We start from the raw sequence: 26,298 nt of genomic DNA, 5'->3' as shown, positions 1-26,298 counted from the left end.
AATATTCTGGGTGTATATTTCCTTAGAACAAACATGGTGTACTTTTTTTTTGCTACACTGTCATGACTGACATTAGTTTATTACACAGGATAGTACTGAGTGAAAGTATGCCAACAATCCCCCAGCACTACATTGAATAGGTTTAGTTACTTTGGTTAGCTTTTTGTAGTAAACATTTCACAATGAAATGAGTTTTTAAAATTATGTTCCGTTTCTGTATTTGCTGTAGGGGCAGCCCTAAGCTTTGTTTTACACCTAGTATACACTAATTGTTTAAAAGTTTCTTTAGAGTGACTGTATACAACGCAGGTTCCCTTCTATTATGAACTTTTCTACTGAGTACTTGTGTCTATCCAGTGCATGGTCAACTATTATTTTAAACTTAAGCCAGAGATCCTTTACATGGTCCCATCCTGTGCTGACAGTTTCAAGTTTCTGACTGAGATATGACTGATTTTTCATGTAGTTTACTGAAAGTATATATTATTTTAGTTGTCCTTTGAACTTTGGTAATCATTGTTGCCACAAACGCGCCATTGTCAGTGATACCAGTTTCAACGTGGACATCCTCAAAGAGGTCACGTCTATTTCACTGACTGAACAAACTGCTGACTCAAACACGTTTTAGCACCAGAGTTGCTGCTGTCTCCTATCCACACACTACAGTTTGTTTGTAAAGATGTGATCTGAACCTAAAAATTTGAGTAGTCTCTCTCAAACTCCTCAAAACATCAAGTTTTGCGCACATGTCGTATCTGCGCAAATCTTCTTCTCACACGCAAATATCATTTTGCGCAGATACGGTATTCACAGAATTTTGCGCAGGCAATCTGTTGCGTGTTAAGGGTCTTAAGAAGAATATCCAAAACCTAACAATCAGCACTTCTCCAAACTCGGATATCTTTTAGATATAGAAATTAATGTACATCGGCTGCACAGGAGGTAAGTTGTTGTTATGATGTATTGCTACCAGTACAATGCATCTTCTTATTATATCGATCAGGAGAAATCGACATCCTTTCGAAGTTTGAGAACCTTTTGTTACAATGTTTGTATCACTGACGTAACAGATCATATGATTAGTGATAGCTGAACAGGAGAAAAGAAGGCGTGTACGTCGAAGAAACTTCGAATCGTTGTTATTAAAACGCACTGAACGAGATGGGAGCCGCAGCCACTCCTATTATTGTCTTTACTGCAATTTGGGGTGTTGTTGGTATTGTTTTACCATTTGTAGTGCCTAAAGGACCCAACAGAGGGTAAGGAAATTGGGTTGTCAAACGAGAGAATTTGTCCGATTTATGTTACAGTGATATAGTTTCTGCTTTTATGCCATGAATATTTCATGCGTATGTTACTTACAGAAAGCTAACAGTTAAAACTTTTCACAGGGTATTACAAGTTGTATTGATGCTGACGGCTGCAACTTGTTGGCTCTTGTAAGTAAAATTTTTTTCCTTCTTTTCGCAGTCTCTTAGCTCTCGTTCACAACAATCTAAAGACTTGAAGAGTATAAATTCATACAGTGCCGGGGGGGATATAGGTATTTCGTTTTTTTGGTAGGATTGTTGTGAAATTAGAGAAAGACTTTCTGAACTAGGTATGCAGCAAATCTTGCATTATTTTATTGCTTGTGACAAAACTGCAGATTGAGAGAGAGAGAGGCTCAATATTGATTAAAAATTTTGGTACAGTATGTATTTTGTATCCCGATACACGATGTTGTAGTTTGCAGACACTGAATATATTATTACATTCCAATGAATACGTTTCAGCATAATTATCTATGAAAGCTCTTTACAGGCTGGTAAGACGTTATTCGCAATACAACAAAGTCGGTTGGTCATAATTTTGCCCTGAACGATCTTGGAGATAAGGCTATGAGGAATCGATGAAAATGTTACCTAAGGGTGCATCATAGTTAGTAAATACTGACAAATGAGTACTTGAAACAGAAGTTGTTAAGCATCTGAGAAGAGTTCTTCCTTGCCCATTTGTTGAATAGTCGAAATTGTTTACTGATTACAAAATAGCGTTGTTTTGTTGAACTTGTAAAGGAAGCTTATGTTTTGTTAAGGAGGAAAATGCACAGTGAATTACTTTATGGTGTTCTCTAAAATTAGTGGATCATGGCCCTGTAAGTTCCTGCGTGTTATGTATCGTGTAATTGTAATGAAGGACTTTGTATTATGCATATTACACTGAGGTGCTATAACGATAATCAGGATCAAAACAAATCATTAGCGAAGTCTAGGTGAACATATTTGCTCTCTAAACTCAATGTTGTAGGTAATCAGTGTTCCAAAAAATGACTTCTTTCTCTTCTGCAGTAAGCCAACCTTGATACAATGCCATCAACAGTATTTGAACATAGAGGATTGACTAAACTACACCATTATAGCGATCCTTGAGCATTCATGGCCATTCCCATTATTTCAGGGAAGTCTTACATTGTCTTGCCATTGATGAATTGACAGATGCAGCTCTGTAATTGGGTTTAAATGCAACCAGACTACAGAATACTGTATAGACTTAGTTTCCTTGGGTTAACACTAACCACACTATTTACTAGCCTGAGATTAAATAATCGCTCGCGTATTTGTGCTTGTCATATTAGTTTTTTCACAACACTTTGTAGAGTTTTGGAGTTAATCGGAAGGCTCTTCGATGAAAAGGAATGCACAAAAGTATCTAATGCTTTTAAGGAAGTTACACTCACTACTGAATGAAGTTAGATTACTGAAAATCGTTAAGTATTTTTTTCTGGCATCAGGCACAACCAGTCTAAATCCTGTTTCTCATTCATGACAGCAGATAATGAAGGTGACAGGAAAATTTTTATTCAGGCAGTAAAGTCTACAACTATCAGTTCTCCACGTGTTATGTGGTATCAGTCTTTAGTCAAAAAGATATTGTAGTCTGGTTGTTCAATAATATGTGGTAAGCTGGTTTTGACCCCAAATTTTGAAAAGAGGACATCAATCTCACAACAGAAGGAAAACATCTCGCCCATAGTGAATCATAACATTGCACTGTATATGTAATAAAGTTACCGAAATGGATTCTAGACCATTGTATCATACATACATACGTACGTACATACATACATACATACATTAATCCTTGTTCCATAGATCATGAATACATTTTGTAATGATGTGGAATGTGTCACTTTAACGTAAGTTTTCTTTACACAAAATAATTAATTGATTTTTTTTAGTTACTTCATATCTAAGAATTTATTTATTGAGTAGGAGGAGTTGTCATTCATAAATTCTTTTAATTTGTTTTTAAATGGTGGTTGGCTAACTGTCAGACTTTTAATGCTATTTGGCAAATGACCAAAGATTTTTGTGGCAGCATAATTCACCCCTTTCTGTGCCAAAGTGAGATTTAATCCTGAGTAGTGAAGATCATCCTTTCTTCTAGTGTTGTAGCTATGCACTGCACTGTTATTTTTGAATTGGTATGGGTTATTAATGACAAATTTCATAAGTGAATATCCTGAATTCCATAAATAAATGTCTGCATGGTGATCTTGGGTGGGCTTCAGCTATTATTCTGAGTACATGCTTTTGTGCAATGAACACTATCTCTCTTAATGACGAATTGCCCCAAAATATGATACCATATGAAAGCAGTGAATGAAAATAGGTATAGTAGGCTAATTTACTGATATGTTTATCACAAATTTTGCTATAACCCTTATAGCATAAGTAGTTGACTCTAACCGTTTCAGCAGATCATTGATGTGTTTCTTCCAGTTCAATTTCTCATCAATGCACCCACCCAGAAATTTAGAGTGTTCCACCTTAGCAACAGACTTATGTTCATAGTCTGTATTTATCAATGGTGTTATGCCATTTACTGTACAGAATTGTATAAACTGTGTTTTCTCACAATTTAGTGAGTCCATTTGCAAAGAACCACTTAATAATTTTCTGAAAGACATTGTTTTGCAATTTCCTCAGCTGATTCTTGCTTCTTGGGTGTGATTACTACACTTGTATCATCAGCAACAAGAACTAGCTTTGCATCTTAATGAGTATAGAGTGGCAAGTCGTTAATATATATTAACAATAAGGGACCCAAGACTGAACCCTGTGGGACACCATTCTTGATGCCTCTCCAGGTAGAGGACTGCTGGTTTTTGCAGACTATCTGTACTGTTAATTTAAACCTTCTGCATTCTTCCAGTAAGTATGAATGAAACCATTTGTGCACTGTCCCACTCATGCCACAATACTTAAACTTATCTAGAAGAATTTCATGATTCACGCCATCAAAAGCCTTTGAGAGACCACAAAATATCCCATTGGTTGATGTTCAGTTGTTAAAGTCTGTCTGAAAAAATGCCCTGTTTCAGTGAGCTGCTGCCCATGTGGCTGGGAATCCTACTTATTTATTGGGAACAAGCTTTTAGTACTCTGTTGGAAATGCCATCAATTCCATGTGAGCTTCTACTTTTGAGTAAATTTATTATTTTCCTAATTTCAGTAGGAGAGGTGGGTTGAATTTCAATTTTATCAAATTGCATAGGTACTGCCTCTTCCACATACTGCCTTGCATTTTCTAATGAATAACTGGATTCTATTTTCTCTATAACACTTGAAAAATGATTTTTAATAATGTTTTCTACTTCTGATTTCTTGTTAACAAACTTTTTATTGTGTTCGATGGAAATACAGTCTTCCTGTGTTCTTGCTTGCCCGGTTTCCCTTTAAACAATATTCCAAATTGTTTTAATTTTATTATCAGATGTGCTAATCTGACATAATGCACATACTTCTGGACTTTTTAATAACTTTTCTTAATGCAGTGCAGTAGTTTTATAAAGTTTCACTTTTTTGGGATCATTACTACTCCTAGCTATAAGATACATTTCCCTTGTCTGTTTACAAGATATTTTTACCCCCAATAGTAAGACATGACTTTTTACATGGTTTCTTACAATTATGTTTCACTGTTTTCTTAGGGAATCTGTTTCCAAATATACTCACAAAGGTATCATGAAATAGGTTAAATTTTGAATTAGCATCCTATAGCTCCATTATCTTGTAAATAACTTCGAGATTCGGTTTAGGCTTATCAGTGCCCACTAGACAATCTGACTGAAATAGATTATTTCAGTATAGGAGATTTCCCTAAACAAACAATACCTCCTTGGAATATTTTTTGACCTAGATAAAAGCTAGAAAAACCTCTTGGTGTTATATTACATGGAACAGTTACATAAATTGAAATTTGAGGATATGACCCAGAGCTCGCAATATAATTTCAAATGGAGCTGTCATTTTGCTGCAAAAATGGACACACACTGGCCACTTCACTCGAGAGAGCAGAGTAATTCAGGAGAGCATTGTAAGTAGAGCTTTATTGCTAATAATGGTATAATGTACACAATGTGACCGACATTTCAATTTTCTTTTTTAATAATTTTTTGTTAGTCATTTAGTTACTAGCATGTTCCGTGGATCATTTTTGCATGGTATATCGTAATGATCTGTCATGCAAGTCGTCATACACTCACATCACAAATTTTTACATATGGTGATATTTTGAATCTTTCCAATTTTTTTGTTTCTTACAAAAATAAAAAAAGATATAGATGTGAGTTAGTAATTCATACCCACTATCTTTTGCACATTAAAGTAATAGAAATTCTTCTATGGAATAGGAGTTGTCATGGAGAAACTCTCAGTTTATCAAATTTTACTTTGCTGTCTGCCAGACTTCATATCAGTGGGTAAATGTTTAAATATTTTTGTTGCAGTATTGTGCATGCCTTTTTGTGCTGAAGACAACCTTAATGTAAAGTAATGAATGTCCTTTCTCCTTCTGGTACTGTACTTAGGTACCTCATTGTTCCTCTTGAACTGTAGTGGATCATTTACAACAAACTTCAGGAGGGAATAAATATACTGTGAAGCAAGTCTGTATGCACAACACCTTAAACAGATGTCTAAAAGATGATTGTGGGTGAGCACCACATATTAGTCTCGTAGCATATTTTTGTGCAATGAAGACTTTCTTTTCTAAAGATGAGTTACCCCAGAACATTATTCTGTATGACATTATTGAATGAAAATATGTCAAATTACTGATTTGTCTCTCCCCAAGATTTGCAATGCTTCTAAGTCCAAATATGGCTGAACTAAGTTACTTTTCTATTTCAAAGGCAGTATTTATTGTAAATATGCAACTGTGATGCGCTGCAAATTAACAGGAGAGAATTGTTGAGTGCGGATAGTAGAGGACTTCATCTTCTCAAGCAACCTAAAGGGAAATGGAATATGAATGGTTTTAAAATTTTCTGTTGTCAGGCCCCAGTGATTTTAAATGTCTCTTGGTGTCTTGTTCATCCTATGTATGCATGTTTTAGTGATGAATCCCCCATATCCAGTTTAGTATTAATGTTATTATTATAATTACTCCACTTGTTCAGGTGCTGCTGCATCACATGCTCCATTAGTGAAATTTAAGCAGAATTATTATGTGGTCATGGCAAATTTCCAATGAGCAGGGTGTTTTAATCACTGTATTTGAGTGGATTCATAGAATTTTACATGTTTTAAACTGCATCTTTTTGGTTAGGTATATGATTAGACACTTATAACCTTACTGTTCATTGCTCAAAAGCATAAAAACTATCATCTCGGTTGCAAAAAATTTTAATCAGCCTGAGAAATCCTATATGACCTATTTCATTCAACCTGTGTTGACAGGGCAGAAGTTTATTGATGTAACCAACTCGGTTTTAATAGAACCACTGGCAATTTGTCTCTCACAAGTTATGTAAGTATATGTTTATATGAAAAGAAAAGTTTCATTCTGGATTTTGTTGTTTTCAGGAGTGGAAGTTGGGCTCCTCTGTTCTTACCTTCATGAGGTAGAACTCCAGTAGACTCTCACAAATGACAAACAAGCAATAAGATCCTTGTCAAAGAGGTAAATGATTGGGGGGGGGGGGGGTGAGAGGCAGAACAGGTCATGAATAACACAGGGTAATATGAACCAGAAAGATGTAAGTTGGAAGGCAGGTGAGGTAAAGGGAATTGGAGGAATTGAGAAATCGAAGGTAGTAAAAGTTTGTGACAGATACAATTAAAACATTTTCCTTTTATGTCTCCAGAAGAATGTATCTGTGGTCCAAAAGCTAGAGATCCTGTATCCTATTTATTTATTTCTGTATGTAGTGGCTATCCTAAAAATTTACATTCTGAATGTGAAGTGCACCAACAAGCCGTGATTTGAGCCAGATTTGGGGAATGGATAATCTTGAGAACATTCTGCATTTTTGTTCTGCAAACTACAGCAGTCTATAGCAGAGTGTACTTCCAATTTCATTTGTCTGGGAACATGGGAAGAATGATAGCTTAAATGCCTCTGTGCATACTGTTATTAGTCTAATGTTGTCTTAATTGTCCATTATGTAGACTTGGGGTATATTTTTAAATGTCTCACTTAATGTTAAATGTTGAAATTTTTTTAATAATCTTTCGTGGCATAGTTGGCATCTATTTTCAAGCATTTGCCAGCTCACGTTGTCAGCATGTAAATGAAATTCTATGTAAGATAATGAATTGTATAGCTAATTCTAATTGCATAGTTTTGGTCATGAGGCTGTCAGAAGATTTATATTCTAGCAGTTGGAAAATAAACGGGATATTAGTAATGAAGCAACCATGAAACAGGGTCATAGGACTTATTCCGAAGTGTGCATTACTGTTATTCTTGTTGTTGTTGTTCTGATGACTGAAATCACACCTACTACTTTCCAGGAGTGGCAGGATGACTGCAGAGTTAGAGTTTGTTCAAAAACATTAACACTTACACCTTTAATACTATTTGGAGTTAAAACCTGATTCTGCTGTGTTGGATCTCTCTCTCTCTCTCTATCTCTCTCTCTCTCTCTCTCTCTCTCTAACACAAGAACTATTTATTCAGTTGCTAATGGGCACCAGCTGTTTCGCTGAGATGTAGTTCCCCTTCTTGAGATTCTCTATATTATCTTCAAAACAGGAGAATGTAGCAGAGGGCTTGTGAGGAAATTCTCCAATGCAATGCAATGAATTTTCTGGATTTTTTCCTCTTTAATTCAGATAGGTCTGACACCAGTGTTACTTACATGGTTCTGAATTTACACAAGAGTTCCTCCCAGCAAATGATTGCCCGGTGGTAGTCCTCATTCCACCTACGGTCACGTGCCCTTTCAATTCTGCATTTAGAGTTACCAGAAGATAATAACTGCTTTAAGTATACACTATATTTTAAGTAAATATATGGGACGATGATACATTGTGTAATGCACTTCTGTGAGCCTTCATTTCAACTGTTTCATTTGGGTTCTGCAGTCACAGGCATTTCTGTGGTGCATGCCACTAGTTGCTGCCTTCTGAGCAATGGGTGAAGACAAGAATATAGTGTTGCTTAGGACAGTTGAAAGACAGTAACTAGAGTTGCATTTCAGCTTTCTCACACAGCTGTTAGTCACATCAACACCTTCACCAACCAAAATACCCAAGGAAATGTTTGTTATAGGCTAAAATAAGGAAAACAGAGATAACTCCTTAATAGGACAAAAGTCTCATCTGAACTGCATTCTGCAATTTAGTGTCAGCAGAGTTTACAGCTGCCTCAGTAGATATAAAAACTGTGTAGGAAGCTGAGCAGTTGGTCTTCATGCCATTCATCTAATGCTGTATGTGAAGCTTATGGCAGTGCAAAGCTGCGCATGTTTATTTTGCAGTCAGCAACATTGGAAAATTCAGGGTAGAATAATGACAATAATATGAAAAAGATAGTTGCTACTCACAGTGAAGCAGAGAAGCTGAGTCACAGATAGGCACAACAGAAGACTGGAAAACAAAGCTTTCGGTCAGACAGACCTCAGTCATGAGAAATAGGTATTTGCTGATCAAAACACATCATGCCAACCAATCGCAAGCACTTCAGGCCTGTGTCAAGATAAGAGATATACCAGTCACCAATTCTCCTCATAACAAGCTCAATAAAATTAAAGGTGTTATCTTCTGTTGGGACCTAATGCTACAAACTGACGAAGATATGCATACTGATCTGGTGCAGCATGGAGTCTGTTTTGTTAGGCACATCCAGAGGGGACCCAAGGATAATAGTGGATACCGGAGCTTTTATCCTAGCCTTTGAAGGCAATGTTTTGCCTGACAAGATTAAGGTCATGGTTTATCGGTGTGATGTCGACCTTATTTCCCTCCTCTGATAGATGTTTTAGGTGCCAAATGTTTGGATACATGTCCTCCCGCTGTTCTAATGAGACTGTCTGTAGGGCATGTGGTCTGGTGTCTCGTGAGGATAGCTATTATGACCAACCCGCACAGTGTGTCCATAATCCTCTGTGGGGCGGTGGCACACTCTTGCAGACGGAGAGTATAAGAAACCTCCTTTCAGAAATGGACGTCTGCCTACTCAACACTGGAAGTGCAACACATTTCAGTTCAGACCATGGAACACTGTCAACTATTGATCTCACATTTTGCAACCTGAGTGTTTTACCCCTGATTCAATGGCGTGTCCGTGGTGATCTTTGTGTCAGCGACTATTTTCCTATTGTTCTTTCCCTCTCCACTCAGACATCATGGACATGCTTCACGTTGATATCTTCAGGAAAGTGACTGTCAGGCTTTCTCCTCTACAGCTACTTTAGCAGCCGTTCTTGTGACGGATGTCGACAAAGTGATACAGAATACTATTGATACTATTCATGTTGTAGCAGCAATGATGCTCTACTCCTCCAGCTCATCCTGATAACAACCAGTGCCATGGTGATTTGAAGATACAGTCACAGCTATTAGGAGATGCTGCAGGGAGCTTAAACGGCACAAGTGCCATCCCTCTGTGGCTAATTTAACAGTATTAAAGAGAATATGGGTGAAGGTGCAGTTTTTAATATAGAAAATGAAACGAGTGTTGGGAGCAATATGTATAATCTATGTGATCCCATACCCCATCATCCCCAATATGGACTAAACTGTGTTGCATTTGTGACCATCCACCACCCAAGGCAGTTCCTGGCATCGTTGTCAGTGGTAACATCTACACTGATCCCGTGGTATTGGTGAATGTTTTGTGGCACACATCACTGAAGTGCCCGCTTACAGTAGTTACATCCTCATTTTCTGACCTGGAAACACCTTACTGAATGCTGCCCGCTATCCTTCCATGCAGACAGCTCTCTTTACTCGTGGAGCATCAACAATGGCTTTTGCTTTTTCCACTGACAAAACCTTTTGTGTGAATTTCTGGTGTCTGTACATCTTGGGTCTGTTGCTCTTCCATTCATTGACTCTACAAAATTCCTGAGGCTCATGCTCGATAGGGAACTTTCTTGGTCCTCCATGTGTCTTACCTGGCTGCCTGCTGTACCCAGTCCCTCCCTATGTGTCTTTGGCAGTACTTCGTGGGGAGCGGATCGGATCTCCCTCCTCCATTTGTGCCAGTCCCTTAACCATTTGACTATGGGTGCTTCATTTATGCATCTGCACCTCTGTCCATCTTACACCACCTCAATACAATGCACCATCATGACATCTGTTTGGACACTGGTGCCTTTTACACTAGCTGGAGACTGAGAGCCTCTATGCAGAAACTGCCGAACTATTGCTGTCACACTGCTGTGATTTTCTCCGCGGCAGATTCACGTGCTGTTTGTCTGCCAAGCCTGGCCACCCATTCTATGCACCCCATCTTCAGTTGCTCCTTTGATCACCAATATATGATGCGTCCCTCTTCTCTCTCATCTCCTGGAGTTCGCTTTTGCCAGTTGCTCCAGCAGCTTAACTTCACGTTACCTGCTACTTTCCCAATGGGTGTGAACCCTTCACCACCTTGGCTTCGTGTGCCAGCCCATGTTCACTTTGGACTTCACTCACTGCCTAAGGACACTACTCCAGGCTTGCTGTAAGTTTCTTGGCCTTCACATGCAACTTTGTGCCGTTGTGTACACTGATAGCTCTCAGACTAACCGTGGTGTTGCGTGTGCCTTCATTGTTGGCACCAACACTTTTTGTTACCGGGTTCTGGAACACAGCTCAGCATTTACAGTGGAGCCCCGTGTCAGGCCATACAGTGCATCTGGTGACACACACTTTTAAATTGTCATTTGCTCTGAGTCTCTGTGTCCTTCAGAGCCGCTGTGTGCTGTACAGTTTCCATCCCTTAGTGCAGCAAGTCCAGGAAAGCTTTCACTTAGTCACTCTTGATGAAACCACTGTGATGTTTGTCAGTCCCTGGTCACGCCAGTCTGACAGGCAATGGGGCTGCTGACAGTGCTGCCAAAGCTGCAGTCCTTGAACCTCGGCCCACTAGTTCTTCCCTTCCCTTAGGAGATCTCTGTGTTGCCCTCTGTCATCAGGCAATGTCACTTTAGCATCATCACCGATCTTCCCTTCAAGGAAACAAGCTCCGGGGAATGAAACCTCTCCCAGCTGCTTGGCCGACCTCGTGGCCCTCTCGCTGCTAGGAGATAATTATAGCTAGGATCCATATTAAACAGTGTCTTTTTGGCCATTGCCATTTGTTATGTGGTGATCCACCTCCACTTAGTGCTCATTGTCCTGTCATTGATGGTATGCCATTTCCTGATGGTATCCATTTCGCGATGGAATGCCATTATTTAATCACTTACATTCTCATGTATGTTTGCTGTCTGAGTTATTGGCCATTTTTAGCAAACGACATGCGGGCTGTCAACCGCGTTTTACTTTTTATCCATCATAGCAATATGGCAGAGGACATTTAATCTTTAGTTCAAGACTTCTGCTGTATATATATGCAGTATTTTATGGACATTTCTCCAAGTCCATGTTTTTAACTGTCTTTCCTTCTGTCAATTGGGCTTAATGTGTAGCCGATTTAAATTCCTTTTTTGCCTTCATACTCTGCAGTTCTGATATGGGCGTGTATGATCCTAGCTGTTTTTGTGCCCTAAAACAAAACCAAACAAAACAAAAAAGGCTGTCTATCATTCAGTGTTCACGCTAATGAATGGGAGATTTGAAGTCCTTTGGCAGAGTGTCGAGATATGGTCCCAGGACCCAGCAAAATCTCCAACCAAACACTTGGACATCTTCGTGCTGACAGCATGAAGCATGTTCTCAGGTTTTTTAATCATATTTGCGAAAATAAGACTTTTCCTCTCAATGCGGGAAGGTATTATTATTCTTGTCCTGAAACTGGGAAAGGACACACATTGTTACTAACTACCGGCCAGGCTCTTACGAATGGGCTTTGTAAGCTGTTCGAACAAATGGTCAATCGCCGTCTTTGTTGGTGCCATGAAGCCGGAGGGCATGTATTGTGATTCGAAAGTGGCTTTTGGGCTTTTCAGTCCACAAAGGATCATTTGGCTTGTTAGGAATCTGCAGTTCACAGTGCTTTTGTGCATCACCAACATCTGATTGGTGTGTTCTTTGACCTACAGGATTCATAAGATACCACCTGGCAACATCACACCCTATCTACACTAGGTGTGAGTGGTTTCTAGGGCAGTTTACCAATTTTTATTCAGAATTTCCTATCTCTGACTTTTTAGGGTCCAGATAGCTTCACTGTCAGCAACAAATATGTACTGGAGTCCCTCAGGTATCAATTCTGAGCATAATGCTGTTTTCTATCACAATCAATGATAGTGGGTCCTACGGTCTCTTTGTCACTGTATGTGGATAATCATTGTCTATATTAAGTCTCTGAACCACTGTGCACTGGTGAGCATGAACTTCAGGGGACTGCCTGGAGCATACAAGACAGGACCGTGTATCAAAGCTATCAATTTTCTCTTGCAAAATCGTGAGTTGTGCGTTTTTGCTGTGTCAGGACTGTGCACCTGTACCTACAAATTTATCTTGTTGTTACTTGAAGTCATTGAAACTTTTCAATTCTTAGGATTTTGTTTGATAACAAGGTAACTTGGCTGTCATGTGTCCACTGGCTCAAGGTTGCCATATCTCAGGCTTTGTGGTACGTCAAACCCCTGGCCTTGACGAACTGTAGCGATTCCATGAGTTGCTTAAAAAGCATATTCCTGTGCTGTCCCAGAAATCTTCACTAAATAAAATCATGCTCATTATCTTCTTGTATTTCATTTCCATTGTCTGACTTCAAATTTTGATAAAAGCTATTGTGAACAGGGCTACAAACTTCAACATAAACATTCTGTCACACAGTATAGCAGCTTTGATGGACCTGCTATTATGATGCTTACGTTCCAAAACAGTGTCAGTTATTTTCTGTGGTTACCTATGCCTTAATGCAGATTTGTGCTAGTGTAGTAGGGCATGTTAAATATTTTGACTTCATTATTTCAAAAAAATGAGGGAGGTCTTAAAGTTGTATTTTGGTTAGCAATTCGCAATTATATCTAAAAGAAATGGCAGTTATGTTGTTTTGCTTGGTAAATAGCTATTGCAGTTTCGTGGTATTTTGATGTTTCACTCAAAATTTGCTCAAACTGTCTTCTTTCAAGAACTGCCTTATCATTATTTCTCTCTGTACTTCTGCTCTAAGGATAAGAATATACTATAAAATCTGTAATAATTTTAAACCACCCGTAAAAGTTTTTAAACTAGCAATACTCGTTTACAGCAGTGTCTTTTTCTTAATATTGCACAAATAGTTAAGTTTCTTGTTTTTCTTTTTCCAAGCACAAATAGTTTCTTCCATTTTCAAAATCTGAAAATTAGGAACCATGGCTAGTAAAAGGAAGACAAGGCTGGAAACTACTACTCAAATGAGTAACTTTATAGGAACTGATTGAGAAATGCTGCTTTCTGAACTCTGAAATTTGCTTGATGTTCTAAGATATGTGCAGCTGCTAAGAGACCAAAGTGGATAGAATGTCAGAAATTACCCAGCAGTCACTCTTTGCAAAGGATATTTATCCAGAAGCGCTTGAAAAGTGGTCGCTAGGAAATAGTTGTTTTGATACCAATTACAAATTTTAGAACTGCATGTAGTGATCCGTGCCGTTCATGGAAGGGCATGTATTACATATGTCAAATATAGAGCTTAAAGTAAAGATGTGCGTGATTGCAATTACGTGGTAAACATGGAGCAACGTACTGTGATAAAGCATTACTCAATAGGTGTAGAGTCTACCTGCTGGAGTCATTTGTAACCTCTTGGAGCAAGGAGGAATGAAGGAGCTGTGTTACTGGGGAAGATTTTCAGCCCAAAGGAAGACTAATATGATGTATATCAGTGTACTGCTCATAGAATATTAATGAGAGGCCTTTGAGACAGTAATATTATTAGTTTCCATGTAACATGTAACCTTTTGTGGAAGTTTGTGATAATATATAGAGTTAATAGGAACCAATCTCCACTTTGAGTAGAGAAGTAGTGTTTTATTTTATAGCTACTTCATTTATAGAAATCTACCTTGAAGAAAGAAGTACAATGCTGAGGAAGAAGGGGGCACAGCATAGCTGGATCCTGAGGTAAATCACGAGAGTTTCAAGGCTGAATATCGAAACTAATGTAATAAGGGAGTGTTATGGCAGTGGTGTTAAGTCTAGCTGCGTGGAGTAATAGGTCTAGAACAGACATTGCTTAAGCAGTTAAGATAGCCGCACTAGCCAAGTACAGAAGTCATCAGCTGTGTAATAAACACTCAACACAGTCCTGAAGAAGGGAGAGGAAAACTGGGAAAATGCCAGAACATATCACCTGGCAGAGGAAAAGTGAAAGAGACTTTCATAGCAATGTTAGACAACACCTTGATATCCTCAGTTGCAAGTGTGAGATTAAGCTATGTTCAGAATTTGAGGGTCAATGTCAAAGGGAAGCTAACTGTAAACATGGAGTGCACATCTCTTGCTCTTGTAAGGATGTGAAGATCCCTGTCAAAGGACTGATGCTTATTAAAGGTCAAAGAAAGAAAGTTGTATCTGTTGGTCGGCATCAGATTGGGTTAACGGATCTACCTGAGCACAGAAGACAAATTAAAATGCAGAAGAGGCAAGAAAATGAATTAAGAAGACTTCCTGAATATGGGCAGAAAATGAAGGAAGAGTTAACATTACAATCAAATGAAATTATTTTGTCTGATAAAAGATGAAGAGGCAGATGATGTTAAAGATGAAGATTCTGAAGACCCTTTGCATACATGATGTGATAATCCTGATGAACCCTCTATTTGAAATAAGAGCTAGTATTATACATTACAATTGCACAATGTTGCAGTGTGAGGTATTAGATATGATGCCACTCTGTGTGCTATAGATGCCATTGAAATAGCTACACATTTGGTGCTGGATTAACTATTGAAGGAGACAGGAGACTAGTGTTTTATTACAATACAGTAACAAGGACCCAAGAGAAAATCATCTATCACTTGAAGAATTTCATGATTGATGCAGGATATGCAAGATTGAATGTATGTTATTTTATGAACCCCAAAATTCCAGTGAAGCTGTGTTACAAGCAGATAACTCAAGCTGTCAGTTTCCAAGTATTGTGAAAGAAGAGCACTACACTGTTTGCGGTCAGCCAGGTGGAAGGTACCTTTGCCATTTTACTCCAGAGAACAACTTAATGGGAAGTAAACCTGCTGATGTAATTGATAATCATCTAGTGGATTTTTTAAAAGAAGCAGTATTTATAGAAGTTTGCAAACTATTGGTGGAGACTGAATGAATTTTAACACTGGTTGGGAAGGAGTCATGCATTGGGTTGAGACAAAGCAGAATCGTAAACTCATCTGGTTGGTTTGTGCTCTTCATACTAATGAGTATCTTTGAGCCACTTGATCAGTTGGATGGGAAAACTTTGTCTAATGCTAGTGGAGCTGTATCTTTGGCAACATACTTCATAGTGGAACAGAACTTTAAATCAATCCTCGTTTCTCAGAATTTCCTTGCCAGAGCTTCTGGTTCCAATGAGTGACACTGTTGTAAAAGATATCTCTACGTATCGGGCTTGTTGTCACAGGATAACTCCGGCTATAAGGGCAGATGTACTTCCAGCTGAAATGCTAGTATTGGAAATTGGTCCTGCAAGCCACTCTTGCTGGTTAACAACTCCAAATAGGGTTTGTTGAATATGGCTTTGAAAACATGGCCTTAAAGGCAATACCTTGGTGGTGTTAAAACTGTTATGGAATACATTGATGCCTTTTACTATCTCTGTTGGTTTACAATCAAAATCGAAATTCTCTCAGATGTAAGGACCCCACCACATTCTTCAACTGAAGCTTTTAAAATCCTGCAAGAAGGCACTAGCATATATTGTTTTGCCATCAATTCAACGCTCATCATGGTTCACATTTAGTGAATTGGTGTGTTAGACACTTTATGCATGGAAGACCAAGAAGAAAAGAAAGCAGGGAGCGCAGAAGGAAGGTAACTGAGTTGAGGTATGAAGATGATGATACACCAGGAACCTATCTGTTCACCCTAGGAAGGCACCTACAGTAAATTCATATGCAATTTGTTTTAGAATTGATAGTGTGGTCAGAAAAAGTATGTGAATCTTCAGTTACTTTTAAAATCAAAACAGAAATATGAAAGTTTGTTCTAGAGCCAATGCATGTTCAAAAGTAGCCTTTTCATAGACAATTGCTAGATAGGTGTGTGAAACAAGGAACGAAGGCTTCTGGCAAAGCGTGTATTCCTGAGAAGCAAGGGGGATGTGCTAGAGGCCAGAAAGCACTCAGAAGAATGATTTCTAGGAACAAATTGGAGCAAGATTTGATGAATATTGGTGACTGAAGCTTTTACATTTTTATAATGTGTTTTAATTGTTTGGGAGATTGCAAAGAAAATTGTTTGAGTTCATTAAATCACTTTTTGAACCAATTTTTCATTAGTTTATATTAATTTATGACCCTTTTGTTGGATATTTATATATGTATTATAATCAAGCCCAAATGTACTGAGCTAAATGTTTATCAATAAAGAAAAACCCTTTAAAAAGGATATCACACATCAAAAGCCACATTTTTGGACCGCCTCATTCACAAAAATCATGAAATTTTATTTTTGCCCTCAAAAATGACATGCCCTACTAATATAGTCGCCTATATCACTGTACATGAACTTTATGCCCTCCCTGAAATCTTGGAACTGATATCTTTTGGAGGTCCTACTAGACGGTTTTTTGTTATTTTTGTTAATAGAGTTAAACCAACAAAATCATCTTTCTGCATTTCCACTGCAGCAGATGGTTTATTTTTCCTTGCATTCGGATCAGGTCTGCCTGATCTTGAGGGTTTGTCAGTAACTTTCCAATGATGTCAGAGTCTGCATCAAAAAACAAATAGGTATGGCCAGGTACCAAATATCTTTTCCCCGTACTCTCAATCCAGCCCATTTCAATCAGGTAGATCCAAATCCACGTAATGGGAAAGTTCTTATTTTTTCCCACACAAAAATCACTATCAAAATGTGTTAAATGTTTTCTCTAATTTTGGGATAGCTTGAAGCAAACAGCTACCCACTTCATCTGCTCCCTGTCCTGCTGGCTAAACACATGCAAGCACATAAGTTGTATTACAAACATGAACACCAAAGTTTTGGGTCCATAGTTGTCTTAAATAAAACACAACTTTGGTTGAAATTGTAGGTGTCAGTAATGCTTTTCTGTTGCAATAATCAGTGTGTCACTTGTGGGATTGAGACATTTTCTTTGCTTCTTTGCATTTTCTGTAGCTCAGGTTAGTATTCTTTAGATGTAGAAGATTATGTAAGACCATATCTTCAAGCGGGCTGCTTGCAGCTTCATCATCATCTTACATGAGCCCTTCATGGAAGTTTGAAGGCTATGTTGAAATAGTTACTGAAAACGAATCTGTATTCACGTAGGTTTAAAAAGCAACTATGTGACATACAGTCAATACATTTCTTAACTAAACTGAACTGAAATTGAGAATATGATGTCTATGTATAGTCTGAGAAAGTGAATGAGATCAGTACCTAGTGAACAATGCAGTGTGCTGCTTTGCAGATTTGACATCATCTTTGCACACATGAGGCCTGTTGTGGTATTTTCTATGTCTGTTGGAGTATTTAAACTAGACGTCTTGCCATTGGTATTTGGAGGAACAACTTAAATAATACTTACAATGACTATCTCCTGTTAGGAACTACAAATTCAGTTTTGAAATACGATAAAATGTGATTTGCGCTATTTGGAGAATGTAATAATTCCAATCCCAAAGAAAGCAGTTGTTGACAGATGTAAAAATTACCGAACTATCAATTTAATAAGTCGCGGCTGCAAAATACTAACGCGAATTCTTTACAGACGAATGGAAAAACTAGTAGAAGCCGACCTCGGGGAAGATCAGTTTGGATTCTGTAGAAATATTGGAACACGTGAGGCAATACTGACCCTACGACTTATCTTGGAAGCTAGATTAAGGAAAGGCAAACCTACGTTTCTAGCATTTGTAGACTTAGAGAAAGCTTTTGACAATGTTGACTGGAATACTCTTTCAGATTCTGAAGATGGTAGGGTTAAAATACAGGGAGCGAAAGGCTATTTACAATTTGTACAGAAACCAGATGGCAGTTATAGGAGTCGAGGGGCATGAAAGGGAAGCAGTGGTTGGGAAGGGAGTGAGACAGGGTTGTAGCCTCTTCCCGGTGTTATTCAATCTGTATATTGAGCAAGCAGTGAAGGAAACAAAAGAAAAATTTGGAGTAGGTATTAAAATCCATGGAGAAGAAATAAAAACCTTGAGACAGCAAAGGACTTGGAAGAGCAGTTGAACGGAATGGATAGCGTCTTGAAAGGAGGATATAAGATGAACATCAACAAAAGCAAAACGAGGATGTAGAGAGGATATAAAATGTAGACTGGCAATGGCAAGGAAAGCGTTTCTGAAGAAGAGAAATTTGTTAACGTAGTGTATAGATTTAAGTGTCAGGAAGTCATTTCTGAAAGTATTTGTATCGAGTGTAGCCGTGTATGGGAGTGAAACATGGACGATAAATAATTTGGAAAGAAAGAGAATAGAAGCTTTCAAAATGTGTTGCTACAGAAGAATGCTGAAGATTAGATGGGTAGATCACGTAACTAATGAGGAGGTATTGAATAGGATTGGGGAGAGGAGAAGTTTGTGGCACAACTTGACTAAAAGAAGGGATCGATTGGTAGGACATGTTCTGAGGCATCAAGGAATCACCAATTTAGCATTGGAGGGCAGTGTGGAGGGTAAAAATCATAGAGGGAGACCAAGAGATTAATACACCAAACAGATTCAGAATGATGTAGGTTGCAGTAGGTACTGGGAGATGAAGCTTGCACAGGATAGAGTAGCATGGAGAGCTGCATCAAACCAGTCTCAGGACTGAAGACGACAACAACAACAACAACAACAATGGAGTAGCCTTGTGGGTATAAAATAGTGTTGATAACCTTCATACTAACTGAAACTTCATTAAGAATATAATTTAGGAAACTTAGAATCATTTTTTGAAATAATAAATGTAATCCATACCTTTGAAATAATCGAATTACTTATTTGAGATTCCATGCACCAACAGAAATGCACTTTTTGCACAACTCAACCTTGGTTATTGTTTTAACATTATATTTAAAACTTTTGTCTTCTTCATGCTTCAGCATTTAATGTCTTTAATGTATTGTCTATTCCAAGAAACTCATTTAACAGAGCCTAAAAGATAGCCATGTTGAGCATTTTGAACTCGTACTTTATAATAAGTATTACAAAGTCCTTTCTTTCTGCCTTCTGCAGTATCTTTGTACCTACACCATTGTACAGTATTTAGCAACATTGAATGCTGCTGCACACTTCTAGCAGGTATAATTTTACCTCTGTAATATATTCTTGTCCACTGTTAGATGCCTTCTTTCTGCTGTAATATTTTCAATGTTCTGGATTTCTCTTCTTCTTTCTGCCTTTAATTTTTATAGTTTTGTTACTTGTAAGAAAATTGTCACTTGATGTGTCAGCTACGTTTATTATAAACTCAAGGTATAAGGCTGCTCTCCCATTGATCAGTTCAGTAGCCAGTTAGCCATTCAGAACCCAGGTATTAGTGAATGGGATACACCATTATTCTATTTAGAAGTTTTGAGACTGCTTTGTAAGGTCTCTTATCTTACCCTTCTTAGTACTGATGTGGAGCTATCCTATACTTTTGATAGTTCAATATACTGATGCCAGGTGGACACAGCTCACATAATGTGTACCTAGTTAAATTTTCATCACACTGGGGGATACCCCATTAGTTCATTGAGCCCTTCAAATGTCAAAACAACCTTTAGTGAAATTTCGAGTGGCAAAACTTAGTGTAATGAGAATTCCACAGTTACGTGACAGGAGAGAGCTGGTAGGTGGAAAGAGTACACCAAAGGCCTCTAAGAATGCGGGGACTTGTTGGACGTAGTAGAGGAAGAAATAGGAGTCGATATGGGAGACACAGGTCATCCAGTATTAGTCAGTTCAATGCAGATTTGGAAGACTTGTGATCAAGGTAAGTAGAAGAGGTAGATAACATCCCTAGGGAATTTCTGAAATCTTTGGGGAACTGTGAACCAAGTGACTATTTGTCAGTGTATAGAATCTGAGTTGAGAGACATAACATCAGACTTTCAGAAAAATATATCCACATAATCCTGAAGATAGCAATGGCTGATAACTGCAAGAATTATCGCACATTCAGCTTAATGACTTGTGTGTCCAAGTTGCTGACCAGAATAATGTACAGGAGACTGGGAAAGAAAGTTGAGGACCCGTTAGATGACGATCAGTTTGGTTTTCGCAAAGGTAAGGGCACCAGAGATGCAGTTCGGATGTCGTGTTTGACAATGGAAGCAAAACTGAAGAAAACTCAAGACGGATTCAATGGATTCACTGACTTAGAAAAAGCTTTGATAATGTAAAATGGTGCAAGATGTTGGGAATTCGGAGAAAAATAGGAGTAAGCTATAGGGAAAGACTGATAAAATACAGTATGTACAAGAAGATGGAACAGTGAGAATGGAAGACCAAGAATGATGTGCTTTAATTAGATCGTAAGACAGTGATTGTGTTTTGCTTGTAGCATGTAAAGTAAACAGTGAAGAAGCAGGTATGGAAATACAAGGAAGATTAAACAGTGGGATTAAAGTTCTGAATGAAGGGATATCAGTTATATGAATTGCTTGTGACGTTGCTACCCTTAGTTAAAGTGAAGAAGACTTAAAGGGTGTGTCAAATAGAATGAACAGTCTAATGAGTCCTGAATATGGATTGAGAGTAAACAGAAGGAAGACAAAAGTAATGAGGAGCAGCAGAAATGAGGTCAGCAATAAATTTAACATCAAAGTTGGGAACAACAGAGTAGATCAGATTAAGTGATTCTGATGTGTCGCAACCAAATTTCAAGATGGATCAAGCAAGGAGGACATAAAAAGCAGATCAGCACAGGCAAAGAGGGCATTCATGGCTAAGAGAGGTCTGTTAGTATCAAAAATCAGCCTTAATTTGAGAAAGAAATTTCTGAGAACAAATTTTTGGAGCACAGTATTGTACAGTGGTGAATCATGGACTGTGGGAAAAGTGGAAAAGAAGAGCATTTAAGATATTCTGTAAAAGAATTTTAAAAGTAGATGAACTTTTTGTCTGTCCTGTTGAGAACCTCCTCATTCCTTATCTTATTGATTGGCAATGAGGAGGTTCTCCACAGTATTGACAAAGAAACATACGGAAAACATTGGCAAAAAGGGCTGTGATAAGGCATGTTAATACATTAAGGAATAACTTCGTGGAATTACAGGGTGCTGTAAATGGTAAAAACTCTTAAGGGAAGACGGAGATTATGGAGGTTTTAATACATCCAACAAATAATTGAGGATGTAGGGTGAAGAGATTGGCACAAGGGAAGAATTCATGATGAGCTGCATAGAACAGTCGGCAGATTGATGACAAAAAGTAGACCTGAAGATCTCTTTGGCAAGTTTGGTATCCTTGCAGAGAATAAATGCACCTGCAAGAAAAGTCACTCGATGACGTGGGCAGATATTATCATTCATAAGGAAGAAGTTTGTATCCATAGAAAAATCTGAACACACTTGCACAAGTTTAAAGCACCATATATATGTTCGATCAACTGTGTTCATTTGGCCAACACCACCACCAAACTGATACCTTTCTGTGATGTACTTCCCAACAGATTAAAGTGAATCATTCTACAAACAAAAATGTAATTTTCTTGTGAACGGTGCCTCTATATAATTCCTCTGTTGTTCACACTCTTGTGTTTGGCATAGGGTTCATAGAACTGCTCTGACTGTTTCTCTACTGTTTCACCCCTATATAGCAGGTGGGGAAAAGTGGACACCTAAGATTCTCCATGTAAGCTCCAGTGTATTATATTTTACTACAATAGTCATTTCTCCCTGTGTCGGTGGCGTGAACAAAATATTTTTACGTTTGGAGGAGAAAGTTGACTGAAATTTCATATACCTAGGTAACAAGAAATGGCTTTGTTTTAATGATTCACATTCCAGCTCAAATATCGGATCAGTGATACTCTGCCTCATTTTTTCCTAAGAATACTGTACCTCCTTTTTCCTGGTGAAGCAAAACGAGCTGCCCTTCTTTGAACTTTTTGAATGTCTTCCATCATTGTCATCCAATACAAAAACTGTACTGTCCAGCTATGCTACAGGTGAGGATGGACAAGTGTACTGTAGGCAGTCATCTTATTAGATTTGTGACACCTTTAAAATGTTGTTGTGATAACATGCAATCTTTGGTTCACCTTCCTCACAAATTTTGTTGTCTGACAGTGTCAGTTCATTATCTGTAACTGTAACCCCAGGATGTTGAGTTCAGCTCACTACCTTTAAAGTTCTTTGATTTATCGTGTAACCAGAAGTTTTTAGTTTGTGCAGAACCTCACTGTTTATTTTTTGGGATCAGTTGCCACTTTTTGCACCATGCAGAGATATTGCCTGAATCATATTGGCTGATAACTTCATTTGCTGATGACGCTGTCAGTCTAATAATATGAGTGGACTGCTCTGGTTGTCTCCAGATCATTTATGTAAGTTAAGAATAGGAAACAACTTATAACACTTCCTTGGAAAACACCACATATTACTTGAGTTCCTCTGGATGACTTCCCAGCAATTACTACAAAGTATGACTTTTCTAGCAGGAAATAACAAATCAGTTTGCATAGTCATGACAATACGATATATGTGCACAATTTGATCTGCAGCTGCTTGTGAGGAACTATGTCAAAAGACTTCTGGAAGTCTAAAAATATGAAATAAACTTGAGATCCCATTTTTATAACACTCTTTACCTTTTGTGAATAAAACTACGTTTTCTGAATCTGTGCTGTTTGTGTGTCAGTAGATCATTTTCTTAGAGGTATTTGTAATGCTGGAACTTGGTATGTGCTCCAAAATAGTTTTACAGATCTGTATCAAAATATGGATCTATAATTCAGTATATTACTTCTATTTCCTGTCTTGTGTAATGGCGTGATCTGTGAAACTTTCCAGTCTTTAGGTACAGATCTTTCATCAAATGAAAAGTTGTATATGATTACTAAAAAGTGGAGCTAGTTCGTCAGTATACTCTGAAAGGGACTTACCTCATTTACAGCCTGGACTGAAAAACTTGTATGAAGTTGCTTCATTACATGTACCTCTAAATCACTCATGTTGACAGCTGTTACTGATTCAAATTCAAGAATATTTACTGCAAATTGTGTGGTAAAAGAATATCAAAAATCTGTGTGTAGAAACCCCACTTCAGTGTCATTTAGTCAGTAACATTACCAGTGATATCACACAGTGAAGGTATTGATTGCGTTTTGCTGCTGGTGTACGTAACTTTTCTCCATTCACAATCCAGTCTTGATGTTGCTGATTCCACAATAAATGTGCCCAGCTTTGCACTGTTGCAAGCTGCATGTGTACACTATTAGATTAATGACATGGAGACCATCTGCTCGGAGCCCTCCTACACACAGTTTTTTTTGTCTACTGAGGCATGTGGGAGCTCTGTAGTCATTGAACTGCAGATGAGATTTTTGTCCTGTTATGAAATTATCTTTACTTTCCTTATCTTGGCCTACAACAAACAATTACTTTGTCTTGAAATCACTGACAATGCCTGAAATTGATAATTGGTTGAACCCTCAGTAAATATGAAACCGTTCTCTCTTTGACCTCTTCCTAGGCCTCAGGGAATCTTATCCTCCAAAGTAGGGTCCAAATGGTTTCCTTATAGCATGATGTAGACTTGGAGAGAACACATTGTACCCACAATGAAAGCACAGTAACAAATACAGAAAATCATTCTTTGTCCAGCACAGTGCTTGCATTGTCTTTGAATTGTGTGCTAAGACAGGAAATACTTCTTTCATTTAAAGATGACATAATACCATGTGAAGATACGTAATTTATGGTCAGGAAGCTACATTGCAATTGTAGTTAATATATTTGTAAGATCAACAGTATTAAGAAACACTTTATTGTGGTCTTCACCTATTCCTCAAAAGGCAGCAACTCATGGAATGTATCTCAAAATGCTTCTTACGTAGAATCCAAATGAAACAGTTGAAATGAATGCTCACAAAAGCAGACTAGACAATGTATCAACCTCTCATATGTTTACTTAAAATGTGGTGAATACTTAAAGGAGTTTGTCTTCTGGTACCTTTACCTTTCAGAACTACCACCTTGGTACAGGAGCCATTGTCCTAGGGTGGTGTGTGGGATAACGTATCACAGGGCACAGAGAATAGATTGCACACAAGAACTTGAGAGAAGAAGGACTGGACCTCAGCAACTTGTAATAGGGTGAAGTGAGGGCTAATATGCACTTTTTAAGAAAAACCTGTTCAAGTGTTAGCCACACCACACAAACCTTCAATGCTGGTTTAAAGGTGTGTGTGTGTGTGTGTGTGTGTGTGTGTGTGTACTTTTCCATGTTGCGGCCCTCGGTTGAATGTTTTCCTATTCACTCATTGCATTATTATTATTTTCCAGCTGGTTATGTTGTTACATGGCTCAGATGAATCCTTTGATTGGCCCTAAAATTTCAAACACAACTCTTGCAATTATGGCCACTCAGTGGGTGAGTATTATTTGTTCTCTGATTACATGCATCATAATGTCTGACTTCTTTTTCAGTCTTAACATGATTAACGTGAAAAACGCATTGAACTGTTTGTTTCAGAGTGGATACACACCAAAATAAATGGGTCACAAACATGACATAAAGTAGGGAGGACATCTCTCTACACATGAGGAAATGGTTTTATGTTACCATTCTAGTTCAGGAAAGAACTGTCAGTTCATTTGTTGGTGTTTGTATGTTTGTGTATATGTAGCAGAAAATGATTAAGTTATTTTCAAATAATGTAAAATCCAAGATGGAATAACAGTATGTAAAGGATTCTTAACTATTGACCACACAGAAGAGGCATTTATTCATAGAGCAGCACAGTGAACAAGAGTGCTAGATATATTCAGCAGTCAAAGCCTGTCACACATTTAAAAGCTCACTAATTCCACTTGTTCTCGCAGTTGCTCTGTCATACTGATTATAGCTGCTGGAAGAGTTTCCCCAAGTCAGTGTTTCAACAATTGCATCAAAATATGGCCCCATGAGCTGCTTTTCAAATTTTGTAGCTGCTGCTCATTCAGATTTGATTGCCTTGCTTCTCCTTGTAACAGACTTCTTTTCAGTGCTAATCTATTTTGTCATCATTGAATGACCAGTGGCTCAGAAACTTGAAGAAAGAGCTGATGAGGCTGGATTTTGAAACTTGTGAAACAATTTCTTGGTGAGGCTTCATCAGTTAGTCTGTATAACAGAGTATCTGCAACAACGAAAGTAATTTATTAACTCTAGAGGTTCACATGCTCTGCCTACTGAATATCTCAAGCATTCTCTTTCATTGTGCTAGTCTGCTGCTCAGTGTGGAAGTAGAAATTTATTCTTTCCATTAAGTTGTTATTATCGTCTATATTATTGTCAGAACTGTTTATTATTTCTGAAAGCATTGTAAATACTGTTGTATAATAACATTTATTATTTAAGATAAACTAATGTGATCATTTAATAAAAAACATTCCACAAAGGGTAATAGGAGGGTGTTTGTGTACAGTCATGTAGTTGTATACAAGTAATCGTTTTCAGTTTTCAGCTGTTAAAACGTTTTGGAGTAGCATAGATTTCTGGCAGTGATACTTACTATCTGTGAAAGCTACTAACATAAGTTTTTCATCAGTGTAATAAAATATCTTGTTTCATTATTGTCAATAAATTGATTAAACATGTCTTTTAAA

General features: G+C 37.9%; 1 protein-coding gene across 1 annotated transcript; it reads left to right on the top strand.

Annotated features, from left to right (window-relative positions):
* The first annotated feature begins 1,058 nt into the window (after nucleotides 1–1,058).
* Nucleotides 1,059–26,298, top strand: LOC126259996 (V-type proton ATPase subunit e 2-like). Its single transcript, XM_049957140.1, has 4 exons — nucleotides 1,059–1,259; nucleotides 1,392–1,439; nucleotides 24,994–25,081; nucleotides 25,184–26,298. Exons 1-4 carry the CDS (start codon nucleotides 1,162–1,164, stop codon nucleotides 25,202–25,204), a joined length of 255 nt encoding a protein of 84 aa, XP_049813097.1. The 5' UTR covers nucleotides 1,059–1,161; the 3' UTR covers nucleotides 25,205–26,298.

The sequence above is a fragment of the Schistocerca nitens genome, chromosome 5 (genome assembly GCF_023898315.1).
Source record: "Schistocerca nitens isolate TAMUIC-IGC-003100 chromosome 5, iqSchNite1.1, whole genome shotgun sequence".
Taxonomy (NCBI): domain Eukaryota; kingdom Metazoa; phylum Arthropoda; class Insecta; order Orthoptera; family Acrididae; genus Schistocerca; species Schistocerca nitens.
The sequence above is the reverse complement of the archived record's forward strand: the minus strand, read 5'-3'. Positions and strand labels throughout refer to the sequence as shown.

Excerpts from the sequence above, each read along its gene's own strand:
- LOC126259996 (XM_049957140.1), top strand. The coding sequence starts at position 1,162 with ATGGGAGCCGCAGCCACTCCTATTATTGTCTTTACTGCAATTTGGGGT. Across the intron at positions 1,440-24,993 it reads GCTGCAACTTGTTGGCTCTT|CTGGTTATGTTGTTACATGG; the intron begins GTAAGTAAAATT and ends ATTATTTTCCAG. Across the intron at positions 25,082-25,183 it reads CAATTATGGCCACTCAGTGG|AGTGGATACACACCAAAATA; the intron begins GTGAGTATTATT and ends TGTTTGTTTCAG.